The sequence below is a fragment of the Ciconia boyciana genome, chromosome 1, assembly GCF_034638445.1.
Source record: "Ciconia boyciana chromosome 1, ASM3463844v1, whole genome shotgun sequence".
Taxonomy (NCBI): domain Eukaryota; kingdom Metazoa; phylum Chordata; class Aves; order Ciconiiformes; family Ciconiidae; genus Ciconia; species Ciconia boyciana.
This window is the reverse complement of record NC_132934.1, coordinates 16,347,131-16,373,376: the sequence shown is the minus strand read 5'-3', so window position 1 is coordinate 16,373,376 and position 26,246 is coordinate 16,347,131. Positions and strand designations below refer to the sequence as shown.

General features: G+C 42.2%; 1 protein-coding gene across 3 annotated transcripts in view; it reads left to right on the top strand.

The window, feature by feature from the left end:
• The window catches only part of COG5 (component of oligomeric golgi complex 5), a 192,517-nt gene extending 166,349 nt beyond the window's left edge, over nucleotides 1–26,168 (top strand). For all 3 annotated transcript variants that reach the window (XM_072859635.1, XM_072859622.1, XM_072859628.1), the window contains 7 exons: nucleotides 1,092–1,154; nucleotides 1,955–2,058; nucleotides 3,417–3,654; nucleotides 12,724–12,800; nucleotides 13,290–13,416; nucleotides 13,974–14,053; nucleotides 25,450–26,168. In XM_072859635.1, the coding sequence (XP_072715736.1) occupies nucleotides 1,092–1,154; nucleotides 1,955–2,058; nucleotides 3,417–3,654; nucleotides 12,724–12,800; nucleotides 13,290–13,416; nucleotides 13,974–14,053; nucleotides 25,450–25,564 (804 nt within the window). In that variant the 3' untranslated portion in view covers nucleotides 25,565–26,168. The remainder of the gene's footprint in view (nucleotides 1–1,091; nucleotides 1,155–1,954; nucleotides 2,059–3,416; nucleotides 3,655–12,723; nucleotides 12,801–13,289; nucleotides 13,417–13,973; nucleotides 14,054–25,449) is intronic.
• The last annotated feature ends 78 nt before the right edge of the window (nucleotides 26,169–26,246 follow it).

Sequence of the window (26,246 nt, the reverse complement as noted above, 5' to 3'; positions counted from 1 at the left end):
TTTTTTCTTATCAAGTAAGCTTTGTCCTTGTACTGGTCAGCCTGATAGCCCTTGTCTGCATCTGTCCCAGCCCAAGCTTACCTTTCTTAGAAAACCCTTGCTGTTTTCCCACAATTGTGGCCAAACTGAAAAGGGGAAGGAAAGAGTGAAATCAAGAAAAGCAGCACCTCACAGATATCTCCATGCATTGTTGCTGTGACCGAAGCCTGGCCTGGAAATGTTTTCAGGACTAAACACAGTTATGAATAATTCCAATTTACTGGCTTAGTGATGCCAATGGTTACACAGTCTCTGTAAATTAAAACAAACAGATATAGTGGTAGTTGTAGTTAATCGTGTTTAAATCCTAGCCTGATTAGAAAAAAGATCCTGACTGTGGATATGTTTAAAGAATGTTAAAAAATGCTAAAAAGCCTATAAAATTTGCTTGGATTTTGCAAACAGATGGTAGATCAACTTTTAAGTCTGCTTTCTCTGATGTATTTAGTAATGAACCTCATGTGCCTTAGTGTTGGAGGGAGATCTGGTATGATTCAGTCTTTGAGTTCAGTACTTATCTGGCTTAAAAATACTATTGTATAGCATATTCATAACTGTAAGGAAATCGGTGGAATATTCCTTCAGATCATTCCTTGACTTTCAATTCTAGTACCGTTGTAGCTGTACATAAACAGCTATTTAATATGTAATATTATAATATTTATAATACTGAGAAAGAACAACCATTCTTTCAAATATTTGCCATAGAGCTGCTTGTATAGTTCTTCATAAATTCTATACTTAGCAGTGGGAGAATACACCACTTATTTTAGTTCTGATTCTGTTAACTCTTCAGCTAAATTTCACTTGAACTCAATTGAATCATTTCTTTGCCAAAGCAGAAGCAGAGTCCATAGAAAATTTGAGAGCAAAGGAGTGATACTGGTGCACTGAAAATTCTGTCTGTATAAAACACATTTGATAGTTATCTATACCTATGTAAACCATTCATTACTAAGGATAACTCAGTGTGTTTTTAAATGAAATTAAGTATTATGCATTCTAATAATTTGTTGAATGTTGACTATTAACAATTACTTTAAAATTTTTAGGTCATTACCAATCAGAGCTCATTTCCAGCAGCCGCTGAGCAAACAGTCACAACTGCATTAAAGGTAATTGAATGTCCATGTGCTGCAGGGATAGAGCTGAGCTTTGCTTTGTTACGCTTAAAATGGGCACTTATTTTCCCAGGTATTATTTTGTGTCAGTATATGTTAGTCAAAGGTATATGAATATTCCAAAATTTATATTTTGTTGTATCTGCAGCTACATATATGTTGCATGTGCCAAATCACTGCTTGAGTAGCGTTTGTATTCAAGAATATTCTCGTAATGGTCGGAACCCAGATGTCATCTGACTGAAAATAAATGTCTTTCTCTGCAGCATTCACACAGCAGTAACTGGATCCTTCATCACCCCGTTACCCACCCTGACACACACATAAAATTATGATTTTTCTGCTACCTGGTGCTTTTCTGGGGGGTGATGTGGATGGCCGTGCAGCCTTCTGTGGATGACAGCTATCCACAGCCGTCCTGCTGTGCACTAATCTGGGAGGGGCTGTGGGCAGAGGAATGACCGGCAGCTTGCCTGTCTGGGGAATGAACAGCTGAACAAAGTGTGTGCACCAAAACAGGTTTACAAACCAGGAGTGCCAGATTGTTGTGCACCATTTGAAGGAAGGCTTTACACAGAAGTAGTAAACAGCCTTATTTCTGTACTTTACCGGTAAAATCAATTAAAGAGAAATGTTATCTTAGGCTTTTGTCCTTCTATTTAGCAGTTTCTAATGCAGAATAATAAAAAGCACTGTTGAAATGAACTGTTTGTCAAGGTATTTTTGAGGTGTCAAAATGCAAATGCTTCTAGTTTCTGTTTCCTTACTTCTGCCTTTTCCTTACTCTATTTTAGGCAGTCCATGATCTAATGGGTAGTGCTGTTCAACCGTTACTGAACTCTGTAGGAGATTCAGTAGAAGCTATTATCATCACTATGCACCAGGAAGATTTTTCTGGGTAACTAGAAATATTTTTTAAATTTACCATTGCTTTAGTAGGACATCCTGCATATGCATAATAGATTGTTATTGCCACAATGTCCTTGGAGCAGGAGTACTTGTTTGTTGAGGGGAAAGCAATGCTTTATGGTAAATGAACACAGAAAGCAGAATTACACCTATCTATTGAAACAAATTAATCAGGTAGCATCTGTCTTCTTCCCTTCCCCCCCCCCCCATCTGTTGAGTAAAGTTCATTTTAAATAGAAAAATAAAGCCAAACAGGCCATTTTTATGCTTAAAAAACCCTTTTGCTTTCAAAACTTATTTTTTGTGGACAGTCTTCAGAACTGTCAGTATTTTTGTTTCTCAAAATAGAGCATATAACCTCTGATTCAAAATTACACAGAAATTTTTCTAAAGTATTATTGAATATGAAATCATTCAAAAAATATTTTTTATTGAAAACTCAGATTTAGTGTATTATGCTATTTTCCCATAGCACTTTAATTGAAATTTCCAGCATTCTTTATCTGCAAAGATCTTGAGTCCTATCTATAATTGAGACTTCCTTCCTGAGCGTTATTTTTGTTGTTATCTCTGTTCTCACATTGCTTGTATCATCATCAGATGTCCTGTTTTCTGTCTTGGAAATTCACTGAAAATAGTATATTTTCAGAGGTGTTTTAAATTTTCCTTTTGACTTTTTTTTAAACAATATTTTACTCTCTCCATCTTTCTTTTGCCACCACTAGCAAAATACCTCTCTAGGTGGATAAACTGATTCCAGCCACAGGCGAAGTTTTGTTAGATAGCCTGTATGCTCAGGTTCCTGAGTTTGGAAGAGCTCTTTCACCTGACTGTGATTCAGAGAAGGAGAAAGATGATTGATTTCTGTGTCCTGTAGCTTCTGTGCTGCTTCTGTGATAATTAGATTGACTTTATAATCCTGGGTTTGGAGGAATCTAGGAAACTAATTCTATACAGAGAACAGGTTTGGGATGGGCTAAACTAGTAACCCTGTGGCATGTGCTTGTATTTTCTGATCCATTATTAGAGTTTCAGATCAACAACTGGGACATTTAAATTTAGGGGCTGGATATGAGGTTTAGGCTCCAAACTGGTGAAGGCTCTGCAAGCTGGCTAGGGTGATTTCCTTTATCTTGTTAGGTTGGGAATGGCTGATAAAGAGATATTTTTTGACTACAGTTTCAGAGCACGCTACACGCTCTTTATTCTGAGTAGAAATGAAACTCTACAATTCATGCCATGACTTCGTGGGGTAGAAAAAAAATTAAAAAGAATCCAATAGGTTTTGGTTGTGTTTTAAAGATGAATTTAGCTGTCCCCATTTCTTTTTCTTTTCTTTTTTTTCAGATCATTATCCAGCTCAGGAAAACCAGATGTCCCTTGTTCTCTGTACATGAAAGAACTACAGGGTTTTATAGCAAGAGTCATGAGCGACTACTTCAGACATTTTGAGTGTTTTGACTTTGTCTTTGATAACACTGAAGCCATGGCTCAAAGAGCAATTGAACTTTTCATTCGCAATGCCAGTCTAATAAGGCCGCTCGGTGAAGGTGGGAAGATGCGGCTTGCGGCAGATTTTGCACAGGTACCCTTAATACTGATTTCTGCTTTTTACTGTTACTTCACTGTGTTCACTGAAAAGTATCAATACTTTTGTCCCCATCGAAGCATAAACAGGCAGTTGTAGAGATCAGTGCATTCCAGTTCTAAACATCCTCTCTGATGAGATACTGTATCCTGAGAAATGCATCCACTAAGTAGTTGAAGATCCCTCGTCACTGTAAGGCACATTCAGGGAGGTCTGACAGCTTCCTATCAAGTGACTGTTGCATTGAAATTCAGCTGTGTCTTGACATTTTATCCTGCTTGTCTGACCTCTTCGGTATGTCCATCATTTGCCACCGTTCATTCACTTAATTCTTTCTCTCTCTTCTAATGGAATGGTGTGTCGTTTTCTTAATCTAGCTTTATATATCACAGTGCCCACAGTGGTTAATTGCTAAATCAGCTGCTTGCAGTGTAGGAGACAAGCTGAAGAAATACCAATATCCTGTGGAAGAACTGCCCTTTCAGTAACAGAAGGGCAGTTTTCTTGTGGGATTCTCTTCATGGCCTGATTGACTTATCTGCCTCTCAGCTTTACGGGAGCTCTTATACGGGACCGAAACACAAAACAGATTGCCAGATTAATATCCACTACCTGTCTGCATTCTCTACTATATTCAAATTTAATTCATCAATAGTAACACTGTGTGATTAACTTGCCGAAGAATACAGGCATCTGCTAGATTGGTCTGAGGGTCCTGGTTAGTATTATCCAAGCAGAAAAGGGAATTAGCACCAGCTGTCTGCATATGGAGTGCTGCTTTTGGCTGGTAGGTTACTGAGGTAGGAGAGGAAGGCAGGGAGGGAGGAATTACTGCCATCTCTGCTCCTGCTTATGGCTGCTTTGTATCATTTGCCTGAGTGTTACATACTCCTAAGTAAAGTTTTTTTATTCATTACTCAAAAGTAGCAAACCAGCCTTTAACCACAGAAGTTAAGGGGAAGTTTTCAATTGCTTTCAGTGAGAAGGTTCCATTCCCTTCTCTATTTTGAAGACAATGGCATAAAATTGGAGAAAAAAAAGGATACTTGACTCCTCCTCTGGAAGGAATAGAGATAATTTTTGTAATTTATGCTGCAGTACTAAAGTAAGTCATATAAATTTGGGAAATATCTTCGCCTAATTCTACAGTAAAGAGCATCTGATCTAAGCACCTATTATAAAAATACTAAAAATATCACTCGTTTATCTTTTTTAAACACTTATTTTTCTCATTCTGACATGGGCTGCCTTTTCAGTGAAAAATGAAGGTATGTTTTCATCTGAGTGCAGGGGGATTTGCATGTTCTTCCCAACTGTGCTTAGTATAACTCCTGAATGGACAACTGTGTGAAGATAAATGTTCTGATTTTTCTGGAAGAAAAAAAAATAGGTTTTGAATTCATTCTTGTCTCCTGCCTTCAACTGTTGCTGCATCTGGGGGCTGCCTTGTGTTTTTCTCATCTTCACATTGCACCGTATTTTTGGCTTGTTTAAAAATGGGCTTAAGACAAGAACTGTCTGGGTCCAACCAGCCCCATACAGCCACCTCAGTGCTCACTCTGTGCCTTTGAGCATCTCTGCACAGAGCTCCTTGGGGCATCCCAAGCTGCACAGGGGCTGTAGTGTCCAGAATGGCCTTGACACTATGTCCTGTTGCTCAGGATAACAGAAAAATGACCAAATCATTTTGTATGTGAAGGCTGACTTATATCCATGTTTTCTGGGGTGTGTCTGCCCCTCCTGAAAACCTGGTGGGTTTTGGGCAAAGTGCCTGTGACGCCAGCTCCTGGTAGCCCCACTGGGGAGGTTGTAGTTGCTCTGACCCAGCCAGGAGTCCTGGGCATGCTCACCGAAATGTGGCTGGAATCCTGAACAGGACTCGTTTCACTTCCACGCTCCCGTTCCTGTGGCACGTGGCTTTGTCGAGGAAAAGACTTGATTACTCCAAAGAGAAGGGGAGGTTGCCGCTGCTTTGGGCTGAGGAGAGTAAGGAGCAGGTATTTAGCTGGGCTGCTGGCTTGATGGGAAGGATAAACTTTTCCAAATGGCCATAAATGCTGCTTGCAGGGTTTTTTTCAGTCCCAGAAAGGCACTGTTGGACTAAAGCCAAACCTGAAGGAAAGGACCTGCCTGGAAAGACACCACGTGTGTAGGAGGAGGTTTGTTTATAAACTGTTTTTACTTGTGCTCTGTCTTGTAGAGTCATTTTTAATTTTCTGTACTCAAAAAGGGTTACATGTTCCTGCTTACAACTGGCTTTTGAGATCTAAAACCCCTTTTGGTGTTTTGGGGTTACTTGCAAGCAAAAGATCTGGGCAGAAATCTGTCCAGAAGCTTTGGTTAATTTGAAGTCCTATTATAAACACGCATGCAGTAAGTCAAATAATCTTGGGTTGCATCAGATTTTGGGTATCTCATGTGCTTGTGCACGTTCCTTTTAGGGCACTCAGAGTTACAGCTGCCTTATATTCAGCAGAATAGCTTTGGCTGAGAGTCAGATTTGAAAATTTTTGCACCGGAAACGTGTTTTACTGATAAGTTGCCTCAAAACAACAGGTGTCTACACAGAAGGGGGAAAACTGAGGCTTCAAGTTCTCTTCATTGAGAACTGGGTTTGCTGAGGTGCACAACAGCCAATTTTCTTGAGTAAGGCTCAGCTACTTACACAGTTAGGAGTTATTGCTGTAATTCTGTTGAATTCTCTGTCTTATCCTGTTTCCAGTGTCAGTATTGCATTTTGCTGTCTTGTGCATTACAGATATTTCAGCAGTAAGACTAGGTGTGTGCTAGTGTGGCAGCTGTAAACAGAGGTATGATAGGCTTGAAATATGCCTGAATATCATTAATATGATTTCATGGAGATCAGTGCTTACAGGAACACAGAAACATTTCAAGCCCTAGAAAATGTCTGCAGTGCTGCAAGGTTGTTATCACATACTGTGCTGTTCCTTAGGACTCTCGTTGTTTGAAATATTTCCAGTCTACAGGCTGAATTCACCTCTTTTCATGCTCTCAGTTTTTATGCAGGCAATTGCACAAGATTATTTTTCAGTTCACGCCTATAAATTCCTGGATCAGTTTGTTTTCATTTGGTTTTGTATTTTTGAGGTGACCATAATTCAGTATTCACATATGTAATACTAAATTTCACTTTTTAATTCAGTACTAATCAGACTGAAAAAAATGTTCTCCTGGAGGCAAGCAAGCCAGCAAGCCCTGATGGCTTTTCAGCATTTATGTTTCTGGGGAGTACCAGTTCTTCTCCAGAGGACCTTTTAACTTGTTTGGTATTCAGAGTTGTTACAGCACTTCCGCTTAGGCACACTTCAGTGGCTTGTAGTTCAGGCCTTCCTAAAACCCGATGGAAGTGCTGGACAGTGCAACAAAGAATGAAATATAAGCACGATCCCTTGAGAAATTTATTTAGAAGAAATGAGGAATTTACAGTAGTATTTGGCATGGAAATTATTAGTCTGCTACTTGAAATTTGTAAGCTGGTACAGGAAAATAGCTGTTTATTAATAGCAAATACAAATCACAACTGCATTGAAATAAACTAGTCTAGAAATTGCAAAGACTAAGTAATCTTTATGCTTCATGGCGTGAAGGCATGACATTATTTCCCATCTTTTCATAGTACAGGTGTATGTTTGGAGTGACATATAAGGCAGGAGCCACTGTCTGTGCCGAGAACCCCATCTCATGTCATGACTGATTATTTTCAGCCATGTCGAGTGAACTATTTTTGTTGGTCCTGTTTGAGTTAATACTATTCTATATATACCTTCACATATTTCTTATCTAGGTGTGATTTATAGTTGGGTTTTTTGGCATTGTTCATTATTGTGTTCAAACAGTTTTGATGGGGCATAGTTAACGCTGCCACCAACTCTTCAAGTCTTTATCAATAAATTACTGCAAAATGTTTCAGTTTTATTGAATTTTCCTAGAAAAATGTTTTTACTGTAGAAGTTGACTGCTAAATTCTAGTGCAGAAGAAATGTTTCTATCTTCTGGTTAGCCTATGGTCAGGATCTGGTTTCCTGATTCAATATGTGGCATTAAAAAAGCAAGAATATTAGGCATTTGGGTTTTCAAAAAATGTAAACACATTTGCTTGTTTGATAAATATGATGATGCACGTGTAAAAATGCTTTTTATTGTTTTTCCTAAAAAATTTCCATTCTAGTTTCTTATGGAGATGTGAGATAAGCAGGATGCTGTAATCACAGTTGTAGTCATAAGGACAGAAACTACTAAAGCTAAAAGGCACTTAATGAAGGAGGAAATTATTTTCTGATGTGTGTCATTTTGGAGGTATTACAGCTGAAGGATTTACTTAAACATCAACCATTTTGGAATTGCTGCATGGAGGAGAAATCAAATTCCACATCCCTTCAAGGCCAGCTTCTTTCATATAATAGTTCAGAGCTCTTCTGCTCCGTTGCTTGTTAAAGCATTCTCTCCCGGTGAATGGCTAGAAAAAAGCATTTTGAGTTAACATTTAAAACTTGGAATTCATCTTGGCCAGGAGGAAATGTAATTGCTAAAAATTTAATGTTAAGATTTTCCAGCTGAAAAAACAGCTGTTTAGTAATGAGAGATCTTGAAAATACCACAACAGCCACTAAACAATAACTTCACTATGGGGTTTTTCGAAGTGCTCTTCAATATATATGCATTATCTGTATCTAGACTACGTATTAACTTCACCCTTGGGTTGCTGAACATAATCCAATTAGAGAAGCCAGGCATGTGATGTATTTTTTACAATATGGCTAGCCAGTGAATAGTTCAACAGCTAATTGACCACCTAGCCATGGGCTATGGCAGGGTCATATGAGAAGAAAAGATAATACAGCCTTTTTGGGCTTAGAGAGCAAGAAGCATTGAGAAGAACCATACGTTGGGCAGGAGTCTGCCACTGTGTTCTGCGAACCATAGCAAAATAACATGAATAAATCATGGAAAAGCAATAGGTTTTGAACAAAGTTAGAAGAAATGAGGCAGAGTCATTAGGCTGCCTTCTGTTCTAGCTGCCCCTTCCTTTTCAGCAGGCATGTGCACTTCCTACTGCTTTTCTTGGATCCTGTGTTCATTATTATCTCAACATTAGTCGATCGAGCCTTTTTACTTCACTGCAAATTACTGCTTGGACACCTGATTTATCACTGAATTTAACCTGGATATCTGAATTTTCAAATTTGCAGTTCTAGGAGAGAAATTTGGAAAAGAAACAAAAAATAACTACTTACCCTTTCATATGTAAAGTCCATAGGACATGGCTGTATGAAGGGCCTTGCACACACGATAGAAATACTGGCTTGCAGACAGCCAAAAATATCACCTGACCTGTAAAAGCTCACCAAAATGCTTTGGAAACTATAGCTGTATATCATAGCAAAAGCTGCTACAGTATAAACATGCTGCATGAATCAACAGTTGATGCAGCTTCAGGTGATGACAGGTAGCAAAACCAAGAAGTGATGTATGCTCAATCCTCTGCCCAATTCCAGCACCCTACAAACAGCAGCTGTTCCAGCCAAATGATTCCTTCCCAGCGCTCGCTCCCGGGCCAGCGGTGCGGCCGGCATGATGCTCAGTGGAGACAGAAAACCCTGCTCAGTGGGCGTGCAGAAATGAATGTAACAGCAGAAAGATGCTGTAGCATCTCACTGCATCATTGGGCTCAGACAAATAGCTAAAATTCAAGTGAAGAAAACAATCTTCGTTATTATGTGAAGTACAGTTTTTATTGGAGAGATTGGGTTATAACACATAGCAGACTAGTGTTGTAAATGTAAAAAAAAAAAAGTTTCTGTGGTTTATGTACATTTTTACCACATTAGTTTTCACTCATTCCCACTCTTCATGAGTCAATTTGAGATGGTATAGTATGCTGCAAAGCTTAAAAACAATTTTTTTCTTTGGCAACTAGTACTTCACGAATCAACCATCTGCTGCCATTAAATCTATCTAGTTCTAGCAATACTAATAATTTCCTACAGTGAATAAAGGTTGAAGATGAAGTAATAGAATTTTCCAAAGTAAATTTTATTCTTTAGTACTTAAGACTAAAAATGTTGCTTTATGGAAACTGCCAAGTATGTTCAAGAGAAATCATTTACATTTGTTTTAATAAGGAATTGGTTAAGCTGTAGAAAGTTTCACTTACATCTCATTACATCATATTATGTTTCAGGAGTAAAACAAGCATTTAAAACTTATTAAGCAAAATTATATTTTGCTGTGCTGGGATTTCTTTCCCCTCATGAGTACAGTTTGATCCATGCATCTCTGTTTCCACAAGTCAGACTGGCAGTTTGTTGCCTGTTATCAAATTCTCTAAAGCACCTAAAAGAATTATCTTCTCCCTGCTTCTTCACAGCTACAAGCCCACAGCTCCCACCAGAGCTGGGACACCAGCTCCCGCAAGATATCAGTTACTTCCAGCTGCCCCTAGCCAATACTGATGCCTGAAAAGCAGCTCTGGAGAAATCAGAGTCTTGCTCCCATTTGTTTTTCAGGGTCTGTAGGGTTCTTGTATCATGATGCAGCAAAGTCTCCTTAATTAGCTCCTCTTTTTGGCTGCTTGCTCCTGATCCTGTGCAGCAGACCGGCCTCCTGACTCCCATATGTGCTCAGAAGCGTCCCAGGGGATCTGGGGAACAACATGCTGAATGTGCTCTAAGCTTCCTCGCAGTTTGGAGTTGGAGCACCTCCCTGCAGGAATCCCCAGGGAGAACCTGCCTGTCCTGGGAGCGTGCACTCAGCCTTGCTCCCTTGTTCCAGCAAATTCAGCACAAGGCACAGCAGCTGACAGCTCCTCCTCAAGCATGGGGATGTTGGCTTCCCATTTGTGTGCCTTTTGCACTGTCTGGTGGTAGCGTGCTTGCTCAGGAACTGCAGAGCTGGGTTGTACATGCTCTTCAGCCCAAGAAACAGGTACCCCTTGTGCCTGAATACGGGAGAGGTGACCTATCCCTCAGGCTGCAAGGGTTATGGGGGGACAGGGCAGGGATCCCACCCAGCTGTAGAGAAGGGGCCAGTTCATAGCCTAGAGTAGAAGATTTGGGGGCCAGAAGGACAGCAGGAGGAGGGAGCCAGGCTGTTACCCAGGGCTGGAGCATTCATCTGCAAGCAGAAGACAAGGGTCCTTATTTCTGCTTCCTAGGTTTTTATTCACTTTCTGCTTCTGTGAGTTTCTGCTTAATATAAAATGCAGATGTCAAGCACCCTGGAAGTGCTTGATGTGGGGCAGGTACTCCAAGGTTCCTAGGCTCGGGGAGTGGCTTTGCACTGCCTGTAGGTTAGCTCTGTGGGGCTTTCCTCATCGCCTTTCAGAGGTGCCCTCCTCTCCTTGTCTGTAGAGGAAGCGTGGGTGCCTGGGTTAGATCCTCTGGCTTTCCCAGCTTTGACTGAGTGTCGTGTAGGTGATACTCCTACAGCATGACCCACCTGACCGATTTTAGATGTCTGCCTGGGGGAAAGATGCGTCACACCCCAGGAGCGGCTGTTTCTCTCCACTGAGTTTGAAGAGAACCTGTAGATGTTGATAAGTAGGTGAGATGACTCCCATCCTGCCACCTGCTTTTTAAGATGGGTGCCTGAAGTATATGGCAGTATACTTCAGATGGGTGCCTGAAGTATATGGATTTGCATTAATTGCTAATTTAATTTCTTCTGGGTTTTGATGAACTATGGTGTCATAGTTCGCCACACCATCTTTCTTGTTTATGCTGGAACCCCAGCATAGTTACGTGCTCTTGGTGAAACCAGTGGCCCAGCAGCCAGCTCCGTCTGAGGAAATGCTACAGCTGGAAAGAATAATAGTATTAAAGTCTTCACTGTAAATAGTGTCTTATCACAAACGCTTTGAAACTCGTTCAGCAATGTTACTTAAATGGGAAGCTCATTGTATGGTGTTTTTGATCTTGTTACTTATTTTAGCTCTCGTCCTTTGAAACTTAGCTTAATTGTGCATTATGTGGAAATCAAAGACTGAATAGTTTTTCAAGTTGGAGATTTTAAAAAACGTACGTGGAGAATAAAGCTTGCATCCCTCTGTTGACTGACACTTCAGGGATGCAAAAAATAAAGAATTAATCTGTATCTGGCTAAAATCACTTTACCTATAGGGTTTTTTGAGTGGTGGTGTTTGTATTAGTGTCCATATCAACTGAAATTTTGCCATGCAATGTTCATGTTCTGCCTGGGATCTGGAAGTGAAATTGTTCTTTTTCACTTCTGTGTCCTCACTGTTAATGAAGAGCCTGTGACAGAATTTAGTCTCACATGAATGATGTAAAAACCCAACCGGAGCCTGGCACTTCTTCGAAAAGGCAGGGGAACTCCTGTGCTTAAAAAACAGGAAGTGTTTAAAAATTGTTTGTTTTTAAAGATGGCTGCTGTAACTCAAGAGACCGAACAGCATGAAAATAAGTATGAAAATAATGCTGTCACTGATGCTCTTTTGCCTGTGATTCCATATGACCCTGTGGCAATAGGTCCCAACTGCCTTCTACCTAATCTGCGTAGGTTTTGTGCCCCAGCATCTGGGGCCGAATGTTCAAGAAGGAATCACTTTAACCTTGTCCTTCGCCAAAGGAAAGTGTGCCCAGCTGAAATGGGTATGCATTTTTACTGCTTTAGGAGTGGTTTGTGGAGACCTGCCTAGGTTTGCTTTCTTCCCAGGCTGCGGTCAGGTTTTTGGGGTATTGACATAAGTGCTTCATCGGGAAACTCATCACTAGCAAAATAAACCTGCTGTGAGAAACAAAGCTTCAGTCTCAGAAAGCTCTCAAGACTCCTTCTGTTCTTAACCATAGACTATCACTATCATTTGTCATGGGATGCTTACTGCGTTGCCAAGAACGAGGCAAAAGTCTTGGCCTGGGCAACGCAGTATAAAAGGAAAGGATAGCTTCTTGTCTCAAATCTAGCCACCAGCGAGAAGTCAGTGACTTGGTCTGCAAGTTTGGATTATTGCTTAAAGGCAGGCTACTTCATTACCAAGTTTTATATTTTGGTACAATCCAATTCAAATTAAAATGTTTGTTTTTGTAGATGGAGTTAGCAGTAGCACCGTTGTGTCGGCGAGTCTCTGACCTAGGAAAATCTTACAGACAGCTGAGGTCATTCAGGTGAGTTGCAGGAACTAGCAATCGGCAGTATGACCAAACTGTATTTCAAAACTGATTTATTACCTCGTGCTAGTTCTGATTGAACTGAGAGCTTTTTTGGCAACACCCACCTGCAAATTAGAAATAGATTAAAGTTCTTTTAAATTTTATGCAGAGTATAACTATGATTTAACAATCTTTGTCATGCAAATGTTGGCCAAATTGCACTTTTTTGTGTTGCTTTCAGTGCAACTTCTGCATGACAGTGAGTTCTATAGTTAAGTGTGTTCATTGAAATACAAAATTTACAGTCCTGTGTTGTTTAATTACAATAGGCAACTTCTGTAAATGTTTACAAACTGAACCTGTGTTGAAAACCTAAGATGCAGACTAGTGGAAGAAAATTAGATGATTCTATCCTAACACAATATTGCCACCATATAGGTGTTTTTCTAAGGCATAAGATAAGCTTTTTCTTCCTTTCACAAGTATATTGTTACATTTTTCCAGACCACTGCTGTTCCAGACCAGTGAGCATATTGCCAGTAGCCCAGCTCTGGGAGAGGTTATTCCATTCAGCATTATTCTTCAGTTCTTATTTACAAGAGCACCACCAGAGTTAAAATCACCCTTCCAGGTAATAAGCTCAACCTGTCTTTCCTTTCGAGATGTCCTAAGGAGGAATGAACATTGTATTTTGCCCTAGTTATTTTAGTTAAAAAGTATTCAAGCTCATACTTTATATGATTTGTTGGCTTTTGTTTTTATTGTGGCAAAGGTGTTATGGTCATTGACTTCTTTTTTTGATTAATTAACAGTAGGAAGATGATAACCTGATTTTAAATAGACTCTCAATTCTTTCATATTCTGTCAGCTCATGGAAGAAATTGCAGGTCTTATACCAGCCTGCAAATTGCCTGGATCCTGCTCATGTAAGATGCAGGAAATCTAGATTCAAACCCCTGTCAGAATTGGGCAAACAGCTGATGTAGGAGATCAGCTCTGGGCTCCCAAATAGCATATTGGGCTATTTCTGTTCATTGTCTCTGATCCCTTAACTCATTCTGCATCACTGCAGTATTAAGAGAGCCTCATGTGGCCTTCATTTAGGTCATCTTTGATTCTGAAATTGGTGTGTGTTTCCTTTTTCACATTTATGTGTAATTGGTGTTTGTTTGTGTTTCTCTGTATCAGAGGGCTGAGTGGTCCATTGCCCGCTACTCCCAGTGGCTTGATGATCATCCATCTGAAAAAGACAGGCTTGCTCTCATACGGTAAAAATCATGCTTCTTTCTTCTCTACATTTATGATAATGGAGCATTAACTTATCTTCACACCAAGACTGGTCTTGAAAAGTAAAAAAAAAAGCTATAGGAAATGTATCATAAATACCATTACCCTCTCTCCACTCGTGGGATGAGTTGCAAAATGAGAGAATATATAAACTGAGCACTCCCCTCCGACCCCTGTACCCAAACCCTCCAGTGCCTTTGGAAGGAGCACATAATCCTCCTGCAAAAGAAGGAAACCACACACAATGGTGGGTTAAATTAATACTGTGTTTTAGCAAAACTGCCTCTCTCAACTGTTGGAAAGTCAAGGCTGCAGCTGTCCTGTCTTCTGTACCAGGACAGAGAAGCTTTGGAAGCTTAAGCAATGAAAATGTAAGTAGGAATTTAAAGATTGAAGACCTTTGTTACACCCCTGTATTGTTATTCTTCAGGAAATCAGCCCGGGATCTTTAGGAAGTGACAATTAGATCAGATTTTTTAAATCTTCCTAGGGTAAATGACTTTATAGCTAAATACTATTTTGCATCTTAAAATGTTAGGAAAAGTTATGAAGAGTCTTGTTTTTCAAAACAAGCAGATATTTAAAGTACGTTAGAGAGAACAGATGTGTTGTATGAACATGACAGAGCCAGCCTGAGGATCCTCAGGATTCAAGGCTCAGATCATCATTTGGCTCCTAACACCCTAACTCTTCCAGCCATCTTCATGGTGTCCTGTCCTGACCTCGGTGTCACTCACTCCAGTGGCACAAGAAAGGTTGTCACACAGCTGCAGCGGGCTCGATCTGGCCTGGGAGCCAACTCTGTCCTTGAACTTCTGAGAGTGGGTGTTGCCAGCTTTTGCTGAAATCATAAAAGCTGACTTTTAAGTTCCAGCCAGCAGTGGTTGTGCTTGAGAAAATCGACCATTATCTGTCCACACTTTTAAAGCAGCCAAGAGGAGTCTGCTATAAATATTTACAGTTCTTGAAGCTGATAGCACCATACCGTCCGGTGTAGTGCTCGGGCCAATTAAGGAAATACTAGTTGAGTAGATGTTAGTAGGATTTATTTCCAAAATATTAAAATGCAAACTGTGTTTTTTCATATGTGTATTAAAAGAGTATTTTTTGAAAATCATACATGTTGTTAGTCTAGTTTGGCTACAAAACTAGGTTTTGAATCTCAAGCCATGACACCTTGAATTACAGAGGAATGGATAATAGGTACAGGGCTGATACAGCTGTACAAGTAACTTAGTTATGAATATTTTGGTTGTAATTTCTGTCCTGATAGTACTGGCAAAACTGACAACGTTGAATTTCAGATATGTTAGGGAAAGCCAAGAATGCAAATCATTTGAGAACTGATGGGATTTTGTTCTCTTCAGTCCTTTTATACAAATTTGAAAATGCTATCCGTAAACTACAACACATTTTTCTCTTTGCTTGCAATTAAATTTCATCCAGACTGATTCAGTTAATGGGCTTGCTGATGGTCATGTTCAGACACTGATAAATTGCTCTGACCATGGAGGTGTTAAGGGACAAGCCTTGGGACAAGGCTTTTAGGCAGAGAGAGTGTCATCCATTAGATCAAGTAGCGTAGCTGGAATAGTTAAGCTTTTCATTTCAATCCTTTCATTGAATCCTTTATTCATTTTGCATGAGATACCACTATTAAAATATTTTGTAATCTCAAGAATGTGCTGCCACAAGATTATCACTTGAGCATTTTACAGTGAGACTGTGGTCCTTTTGCTTTGAACTGTGGAGTGCTCGGACACCCATCCTCCCAGGGCGTGGAGAGGGCAGATTTGAAGACCTGCCCTTCCCAAAGGCCTCTGTTGGCATGCCAGTGGCTCTTCCCTACTCTTGGTACGCCAGAGCAAGGCTGTTTGTCACTGCCTATGCTTGGCTGCTTCTCCCTCCATCCCCAGGCCCACCGCTTGCAGGCACCACTCACGCAGCTTAGCTGAGCCACATTAATTAACTACACTGGATTTGTCAAACAGACTCTTCCCTCGGGTAGTTTGGTTGGCAGCTCGTGTAGCACTGCATGTCTGGGAGCAGAGTTGGGGCTAGCTGACCAACGCTTGAATGCAGCGAGTGAAGGGAATGGTTCCTCTTTGCAGACACTGGTAACCTCTGTAGGCATTGCCGTATGCATTTACCTTTTTACCATCTCCTCTCGTGCCTGTTAGTCATTTCTAAATAGGCTGGTTGTCTGTACATAAGACAGACAAGCAAACATCAGTCACTAGAATGGCCATGTTTCACTCATATTTTCTTTAATACTCTATTGGAATATTTCTGAGCCTGCTCCTCATGTGTCTCATATGAACCTAGGTTGAACTACAGGTGTCTTGCTCATTTGTCTGGAGTCTTTTATCAGTCACCCTCTTCAAGCTTTTTCCGCCTGTAATTGTTCAGCTGTGCTAATTGAACCTTGGATGTTTTGAGCCTTCAGATCCGTGCACTGACCTACATCAAGGAATTATCTTTGCGTTTGCTGCAACCTTGCAAATGGTAATTTTCTGCAACTTCCCCTTGTAACAACTGTGCAATTACTCTAGGGACCTGCTGCTTAGATATTAATTTACTTGTGTTATCAGAATCCTTACAGCTTCATATTAACACTAATGGCAGTGCTTCTTCCGCTCTGTAGATCTTAAATGCTTCATATGCAACGTGGTGTTAATGTTATGAATTGGTAGCATTCTGAGCATTTTTGTGCATTTCTTTCTGCTTGTATTCGGCATGAAGGGTGGGATTTACCTGGCCAGAGGTATATTAGCTAGACTCCCTTTACAGTCAACAGAGAAACAGGCGCTGCTGGGGCTGATTCATCTCATCCTGAAGTAGGTACCTAAAATAGGTCAGTTGCGTTGTGTCCTGAAAGCTCCATTTTCTCTGCTCAGTGAAGGGAGCGTGGGCTGGGACACGGGAGCTCTCTCAGGCAGGCAGCTGCCCTGCAGGCATGTAAAGTTAGGTGAGATGACCCTGCTGCAGGCGTCCTCCCGGAGCCGGGATTGTGTTGAAAGGAGTGCTTCTTTAAGCAGCCAGGGCACTTTTTTCTTTTTCTTTTTAAATTGAGTTTGAAAACTCAACTTTTCTTCCATAGAAGAAACCTTCCTGTTAGATGTGGCAGGATTTGAGCCAGCCTGAAGGACAGTTCATCCACTCAAGGGCCAAACTGTGATCTTTACCATTCGAGTGTGGGTAAACTCCCCTTATTCAGGCTCACCGTTGCTGGAGCAGAGTTGAAAGTCAGGCCCAGTGAAGGGTTCATTTTCATAACGAGCTGATGTCCTGAGCCAGCGAGCGGCTCTGGCCACTAACCTGCCAGGGGCCAGGGACAAATGCCAGCTTGGGGACCACCACGAAAGCCCCATCTGTGCATTAGGATCAGTCTCACTAGGCGCAGCAGCGTGGCAGCTTTGCCGCAAGCAGCAGAGCCGTGCTGGGTCACTGCTCCGCTCTGCTTAAACCAAGCAAGCGGCAGCCATGCAGCGTGGCTGGAGGGCTGCTGTGCGCTGCTGCGACGCCTGCACCTCCCAGCACTCCCCCGGCCAGCACCAGGCCATTCATAAAAAGCCTCCGTGCCACTTACGCTTGTCTGTCAACGCACGGTTCCTTTGTTCTCTTTATTATGCAATCTGGAATAAACCGGAGATGTCTCTTGCTAATCTGTTGTCCTACAGATGATGCTGTTGGAGATTTTACTGTTCGGTTTTACAGTAACTTTTATAGCACTCGATTAAATAGATCTGGTGTCAGACGGATGTGCTCTTACACAGCATATTTTCCATTTTCTTCTTTGCCCTGAAGTTTGCAGAGCAAACAGACTTTTAACAAAGTACTAAAGAAAAGTCTTGGCCCTGCTGTCCTCCAGCTGCCCTGCTAACTGATCGGGACCTGAGTGCACAGGGCACTACCCCACTCCTGAACAGAAAGATGATCCCTGCCTCTTCTGAAGCTTACAATTTAAATCAGGCTCCATTTGACCGAGTCAGAGCCCAGGAGGGTAGTACTAGTATTCACAATTCCATGTAAGATTAACTAATTAATTAGAGTGATTCTAAATGATACTCATTAAGATCCCTTTAAGAACCACAGCCCAAATCATACACTTTTTTTTTCTTTTAACTGTAGATGTAAATCTTCATGGGTTGAAATAACATTTTAAAAAAGAACTATCTGGGTCTTATATAATCAGCTTGTCCTGATTTCCAAGAAAGCTCATGTTTTTGCTCAAGCAAGTGAAGTAATTTAATAAGTGCTTTAAAATCCTTTTCCTTATGTGGGAGGGCATCTTAAACGTAGATATTTTTTTTTTCCTTACTTCTTATGGCATTTTTAATGAAGCATTAATATACGCAGAACATCCCACCAACCCTCTTTCCATAGCTCTCTTTTACAAACAATATTTGTAATGTATACCATAGCTTGTCTTTTAAAATAGAAACAGATTGCTGAACAGGTTTTATGTCCTTTATTAGACTGGAAGATGCTGAATTTAGGGCATTATTTAGTCTAATCCCTTCAAGAGTATGTTTTGTATATTACATAAACAGGGTTTCTTCCATCTTCTTAAACATGGGTAATATAGCTATAAATTACATCTTTTTATATGACAACAGCTGTGATCTCTTCTGTGCTGGAGACTTGATGATACTGCTTTCACCCATTATGCTGTTTATTTTTCCATTACTACTTATGCACTAGTGTTTTTACAGTGTCCTCTACAGGAGCAAGCCTACCTTTTTTTAATACAAGATTTTAATGGTAAATTCTAATGCATCTGAATTGAATTCTGTACTGCCAGCATAGTTTACAAAAGCTCGTTTGAGCTAGGACTGGTAAAGTTTACAAAAATGTCATCATAAAATCTGCATTGCAAGTGTTAACATTGCTACTAAACTCATTTATCTCCCAAAATGAGGTACAGTCATGTAGGCATCTCAGCAACTTCAGCAAAGCGTATCGTTACAAGCCTGAGCTGGAATCTAGCTGCGTGCAGCAGCAACCATCTTGCTTTGCCGTAAGCAGCTTCCTTCACTGTCCGTATTTCTGTATGTCGCAGTCCCGAAATCCCACCCTTAAGACTCAGTAACTGTCTTCAGAGAAACAACTTTCCCATCCCAAATGTACTTCTGAAATCACATCCGCTTTATTACCATTGGTGCTTTCGGTCACCTCTCCCAGCCCATTCCTCCCTCGCACTCTGAAGCAACCCCACTGTTATTCTCTGGACTCCAAACATTCTTTCTCCCTGAATTTGTGATTTCTGCTGTTTTACTACCTGGACCTTTTGTTACCAGGGGTGCTGTTCCTACTGGGATGGACAGGCTTCCTGGCCTGTCACCATCGTGTCATTGCCGTGGGCAGCAATGCAGAGAAGAGTTTCCTGAGCTGATCAGAGCTTCACCATGATTATGAGTTGTTCCCAGGTCACCAGCTGGAGTATGGAGCTCCAGGTGACCGCGGCTGCCTCTTGGCTCCCAGCCTTTAGCAGCGGCAGCAGCTTTTCATCCTCTCACTCAGTGCGAGGCCCCTCCAGCTGCTGTCTTACACCTGCCCATGTGGGAGGCAGACTGTTGCCCTGCCTCAGTGGGTACATGAAGCAGGTAGTTCCCTGGGTTGGTTCTGCTCTGGAGGTACCCGTGTCCTCTGTCGGGTGGTAGGTGTTTCTCCATGGCTTGTTCATTCCCTTGGCACTGCAGTTCCCATCAGTTGTTCCCCCAGAGTTACAGTGAAATCCCCCAATGGGAAATGTGGCATTTGCAAAATAACCTTCACAAGTTGAAGGCTGACCAGTCAAGGGAGCCTGACATAAATGTTACATTTGGTGAGAAGTTGATGCTCACCATGCCTTTGTCGTGGATTTGGCCATTAGCAAAACTCTTACTGTCTGACAAGAACCAAGCCTTTGTTTTAGTGTTTCAGGTCAAGTTATTGATTATGAATTCCATTTTAACACTCAGCTTTAGAGCATTTAAATACTTTTCTTGGAGATGCAAACATGGGACATGGGAAAATAGTGAATGCATTTAGTCTTAGAGTATTGAGAAGGCTTTTATTTTCATGGTTTAATGTAGAGCTGTACAAGGTCTGTTTCAGAAAAATGCCTGAGAGTTCACCTAGTAGTATTGATGGAGCAGTAATTATTGGTTGTCTTTTGAGCAGAGAAGAGAGTTAGTTAAGATGTTCCTGGGCTGGTCATATTGATGATGTTTGACTGTCTCTCTGAAACAATACAAGCAAAGCCACAGTAAAAGAGCAAGCACAGCAGGAGAGAGCTGACAAAGATCAACTTCTGTCGGCTGTTGGTCTCTGCTGGGAAGAAGGGTCTGGGCAGTTCTGAGGCCACCAACGAATTCACCAAGTTCCTTTTAGCTGCTTTTTGAGTTGTAAGAGGACAGTGGCTGCCACTGATGGAGTTGGTTTTGCCAGTTAAATCAGATTCTTTTGAGGCAGGAGAGAAAGAAAAAAGATAAAAGCTGCTGGAAGGTGTGACAGCAGGACTCTAATACTGGTGTTTGGCACTTAGCGTAGCCTAAATCTCATTCCCTCTTGTTTGATCTGATGGGAATAACAGTCTGGCTAAGGATTATCAAGGGCTGACATTGAGTGGTTTTGGGTGCTGCTTTTAGGGTAAAGCTTCTCCCTTTCATCTGAAGGGATCTGGTTATCTCTGTCATCTTTTTCAAGGGCTTTTTCAAAGCAAGGAGATAAAGTCAGAGAGGGATAGCAGTGTTACCATCTGGATAATGATGCCAACCCACAACTTCACCAAGAGGTGTCAGAGCTTTCTAAGTTAAGCAAGTCAATATGTTTTTTTCTATTTTCAGCTTTTGATGACTTCTAAAAACTATTTGGGCCCAACAAACTTTGGGGAGTGTATAGAGGAAAAGGCAGTGGTGAGTGGAAGGGGAGAGATTGAGCAAGATGAATGACAGTTACAGTAAGAAAACTTGTCACAGGAGTTTCTCAACTGTCTTTTTAATACAAGGGACTATTATTTGTAGAAGATAGAATAGAATAGAATAGAATAGAATAGAATAGAATAGAATAGAATAGAATAGAATAGAATAGAATAGAATAGAATAGAATATTTCAGTTGGAAGTGACCTAAAACAACCATCTAGTCCAACTGCCTGACCACTTCAGGGCTGACCAAAAGTTAAGGAATATTATTAAGGGCATTGTCCAAATGCCTCTTAAACACTGACAGGCTTGGGACATCGACCACCTCTCTAGGAAGCCTGTTCCAGTGTTTGACCACGCTCTCGGTAAAGACATGCTTCCTAATGTCCAGTCTAAACCTCCCCTGACGCAGCTTTGAACCATTCCCACGCGTCCTATCACTGGATCCCAGGGAGAAGAGCTCAGCACCTCCCTCTCCACTTCCCCTCCTCAGGAAGCTGTAGAGAGCAATGAGATTGCCCCTCAGCCTCCTTTTCTCCAAACTAGACAAGCTCAAAGTCCCTAGCTGCTCCTCATAGGACATGCCTTCCAGCCCTTTCACCAGCTTTGTTGCCCTCCTCTGGAGGCATTCAAGGACCTTCACACCCTTCTGAAATGGTGGGGCCCAGAACTGCACACAGCACTCAAGGTGAGGCTGCACCAACGCTGAATACAGCGAGACAATCACCTCCTTTGACCGGCTGGTTATGCTGTGTTTGATGCACCCCAGCATGGGGTTTGCCCTCTTGGCTGCCAGGGCACACTGCTGACTCCTATTGAGCCTGCTGTCAACCAGCACCCCCAGGTCCCTTTCTGCAGGGCTGCTCTCCAGCCACTCCTCTCCCAATCTATACTTGTGCCCAGCATTACTCTGTCCTAGGTGCAGAATCCAACATTTGGACTTGTTAACTTTCATGCCATTAATTGTAGCCCAATGCTCCAATCTGTCTAGATCCCTCTGCAAGGCCTCCTGTCCCTCAAGAGAGTCAACAGCACCTCCCAGTTTGGGATCATCAGCAAACTTGCTAATGGTGCATTCAACTCCTGCATCCTGATCATTGATAAATATATTGAACAGGGCTGGCCCTAGAATTGAACCCTGAGGAACACCACTGGTGACCGGTCACCAGCCAGATGTAGCCCCATTCGCTACAACCCTTTGAGCTCTGCCCTTCAGCCAGTTCTTCACCCAGCGTACCGTGAACCTGGTGATGCCACAGCTGGACAATTTGTCCAGAAGGATGCTGTGAGGGACAGTATGACAGGTAGCTAACATCTAACATGTTTAACAATTACTGCTGACCAGAGCACTTGAGTGCTGACCTGAGTGGAAATGTGAGACACATCTGACTCTTCTGAAGCATCTCCCCTCCTCTTGATGGGATCCTTGAGCCTTCCCTGCCTGCATCTCCCACCTACTGCTCAGTCTGCTCATGACATGCTCTGCCCCTCATTGCCACAAGAGGCCAGTTTATCTAAGAATGCTTACCTGCTGTCCTTTTCACCCAGTGTCACTTCTTCTCTTTAAATCTTGGGATTTAAAACTTACCTGCAGATGTGCCTCATCTCTCTGCAGTCTGTCATGCTGATGGCCTTTGCTGGGAGTGAGGTGAGCTGCGCCCGAAGCACTTCGTGGCTGCAGCAAGCAGTCTTTTAGTTGTTGCCTCTTTCCCTGTAGACCCTGTGCTGCTCCCCAGAGACCATCAGGGAAGAGCAGGCTGAAGGTTTTCAGGGAGCTGACCAGGTGCAGAAAGTCAGCTTTATTTTGGCTAGATAAAATAGATATTCTTTCCCTGCCTTTCTGGCTGTAACGGGGGGATAACTTTTCTCTTGGTGTTTGTTGATGTGCAAAAAATGCCAAGTGACTCTTCAGAGTGTGCCTGGTGTGGACGCCTCAGCAGTAACTCACTAGTAAGTTGTTAACAAAATGGAGGATCTCTCCAGTGTGTCCTCACCAACACGAGGGACTGTTTCTTTGCTCAGTCAGTTTCTTCTTCTGAAACCTCTCCACTCTCTCCAACAATGCAGTCCATCCTCCTTTTGCATCACCTCAGTCTCAGACAATGTGCCCTGGGTTTCAGCAAAGAGGAGACCCCTGCCCCGCCTGGGACATCGGGACCTGTGGTGGGGGGTGGGCATCGCGTCGTGCCCATGTTGTTTCGTTCCCATCCTGCGCTTGGCACAGTTGGACGCTTCACTCTTCTCGTCAGACTCCATTAGTGACAGGACAGGGAGTTTGACTGCAAGTGCATGTGTGTGTGTTTTTGTGTGTGTGTGTGTGCGCGCACGTGTGTGCTGTGTGTGGACACCCAACTCGTCCTGTTGCACTCTGGCAGGGAGGCTTACAGATCAGCGCCTGGCTTTGATGGAGGTGAGAAGTGCTGGCAGGAGCAGAGGCAGCCCCGGGACCGGCTCGTGGGGCCGGGCTGTCATCGCTGCCATTGGCGTCTCAGAACCCAAAGCTCAGCCTCATCTCTCCAGCGAACAAGTACAGGCTCTTGGCCTCATGGGCGTCTCCCACTTGTTAGTAAATGAACTTTGCTGGAGATTCCCAGCAGCACTCTGACGTGGGTGGGGTTTAGTTTTCATTTAGGAAGTTCAGAGCCCTTGCTGGTTTAGCAATAGCTTTACTGGCAGGCAACAAAGTGTATTATGACCCTGCTTCTTCCTACCATCCCCTATTCTGGTTTGCCAGGTTTGCTAGGCTTGGCTGGAGCTTCCCGGTGCTGCAGCATCCCACAGGGATCTGGACCTCTCCTCTCTCATCATTTTACTCCAGGAGGAGACGGTACACAGGCGGAGTCTCACTCTTGAGTGGTTTTGCTTTCCTTAGGCCTTGCCTAATTAAATGCCTACTCCTCATCACCTCCAGTTGCCAGCAGGCACGCATGGGTTGGCAGTGCTGCCTTAGGTCCGCTGGACTCTTGCGGGAATGCAGTACTTCCCCGCAAGCTTGGCTGTTGGAAGTAGCAGCCAACATAAAAACACAGCTATGCGCCCCCTTGGCCCAGCCCACCATCTTACAGCAGTTGCTGCGTGTTTATATGCATGACACTGCTATCATCTCCCTCAAGCCCACGGCCCCCTTCACATCACCAGATGTGCACGACAAGCACCCACCTTCCCCCAGCGGGACGGGGAATGTTCCTGCCACGTTACCAACGTGCAGAGCAGCAGCGCTGGTGTGTCCCACCCTTCCATAAAGGCAGGCAAGAGACAAAACCCCAGGACTGCTTCCCCACTCAGTGACCCAGAGTGACGATTTCAGCTCTGCTGCTTGGGCGCTGGCAGCAGGACCCGCTGCCCTGCCGGATGGTGCCTGGGTACAGCCGGGAAGGTCTGTGGTGACAGTCTGTATTAGCGCTGCAGCCGTCACCAACCAAAAGAGGAACAGCCATGTACTGGGAGTTGTCTTCGTCCCCACTTGAAACAGGGGGGGGGCTGTTGTTTGTGCATGTGTTTTCCTAAATGCCTCAATTTTGCTGTAAATAGCACCGATGGAATGTAATAAATAGGAACACAGGGGTTTAGAAGGAAACCCCACGATTATTGTATCTATCTATTACATGAAGAAATAGGAGAAGAGAAAAAGGAGAGGAAAAATCAACTAAATTAGAAGCCATATTTAAGTATGGCAAAACTAACCTGGCCTACTCAATGAACTATTAAGATAAAATCTGAACAGATCAGCATTTACAAAGTCTTTGTTTTACAGATCTGCTGTCATTCAACAGTATTATTTGCTAGAATCGTTGGATAAAAGGCGGCCCTGTGTTGTAAAGCAACTTAAATTACGTACAGACAAGGACATAATCACAGTTGCCCCTTTTAGCTTTGAAATGTCTGGATTTGTGTAAATCACACAAGACTACTTGTATGTGTGACATCCTACGACAGCACGTTAAGAAAAACACAGCAAAGACAGACAAACGCACATGTCCGCTTTGTCTGTGGGTTAGCGCAGCACTTCCCAAAGGACAGCAGCAGTTCAAAAGACTTAGCCAGGAAATCACCTAAAGGCATCGCAGTTGTTCACCAGTGTCCCAGTTTTCATTCGGTAAGTTGTACTCTTAGCGTCTGCAGCAGCTGGAGTCTGTTCTTTTCATTTCTAAAGGTTACCAGTACAGCAGTGTGCCCAAGTCTGTGCGTCAGAGCTGTCATTTCAAGCCATCTGCAACATGCTGCTGATGATTATTTAAATGTTAACTTGCTCGCTCCTCAAAACTCGCAAGAAAGGAGAGAAAGATAATGAAACAATTATGTAGAGCTTTGTATGGCCTTTCTTGGCCACGTCCTTCCACAGAGACATGCAAGATCATTGGAGGAAAATTCCGTAGTAGGGAAGAAGTCCATTAATTTCAGTTGCAGATCCTGAACTTACAGTACTTGTATGCTGTTTAATTGCTTTAGCTACTTTTTCTTTTTTTTTTAGTGGTGCACTGGAAGCTTATGTTCAATCAGTAAGAACAAGAGAGGGAAAGGAATTTGCACCAGTCTATCCCATAATGGTACAGCTGCTGCAGAAAGCGATGGCGACCCTCCAGTGAACATATTTGGACAACTCTCAAAATAGGGAACGGACAGTAACACAGTCATGGGTCTTTGGTGCCACAGATATACTTATGGTTCACGTACATTACTCCCAAATACAGAAGCTTTACAATGAAATGTGTTGGATAAACTTCTGTCTTCTTGCTTTACGTTCGCATTATAGGAACTTATTTATACACAAATATGGTAAGGAAATCGTACAAATTTTATGTGCTGTAAACCTACAGCTAATAAAAATAAGTCATTTAGCATTCCTTTTGAATTTAAAAAGGTATAAAATTAGAACATACTCAAATATTACAGTATAATTGCTGAATATCTCAAATAGGGAAGTAGCTCTTTTCCTACAAGTATAGTTTTAAACAGTTGGATACATTTTAGCCTTATTCAGATAATTGTACTTTTGAAATGCTAGAATCATCAGTTTCCATCTAAAAATCACTAATTTTAACACAAGGAAAAATATTTATAAATAACGTAAATGATTCTCTATTGCACTGCTGTTCACTTTGAGATAATTTATATTGATTTCAACTCTCTTTTTGCTTAAACTGTAATAAAGAACATTGACTATCCAATCCTGAATTCAGTATGTGAAATTCTTCAGCAGCTTCCTAACTAGAAAACATCAAAGCGTACTTCGGATGGGTTCATGTAAAGACTTCCATGCAGAACGTG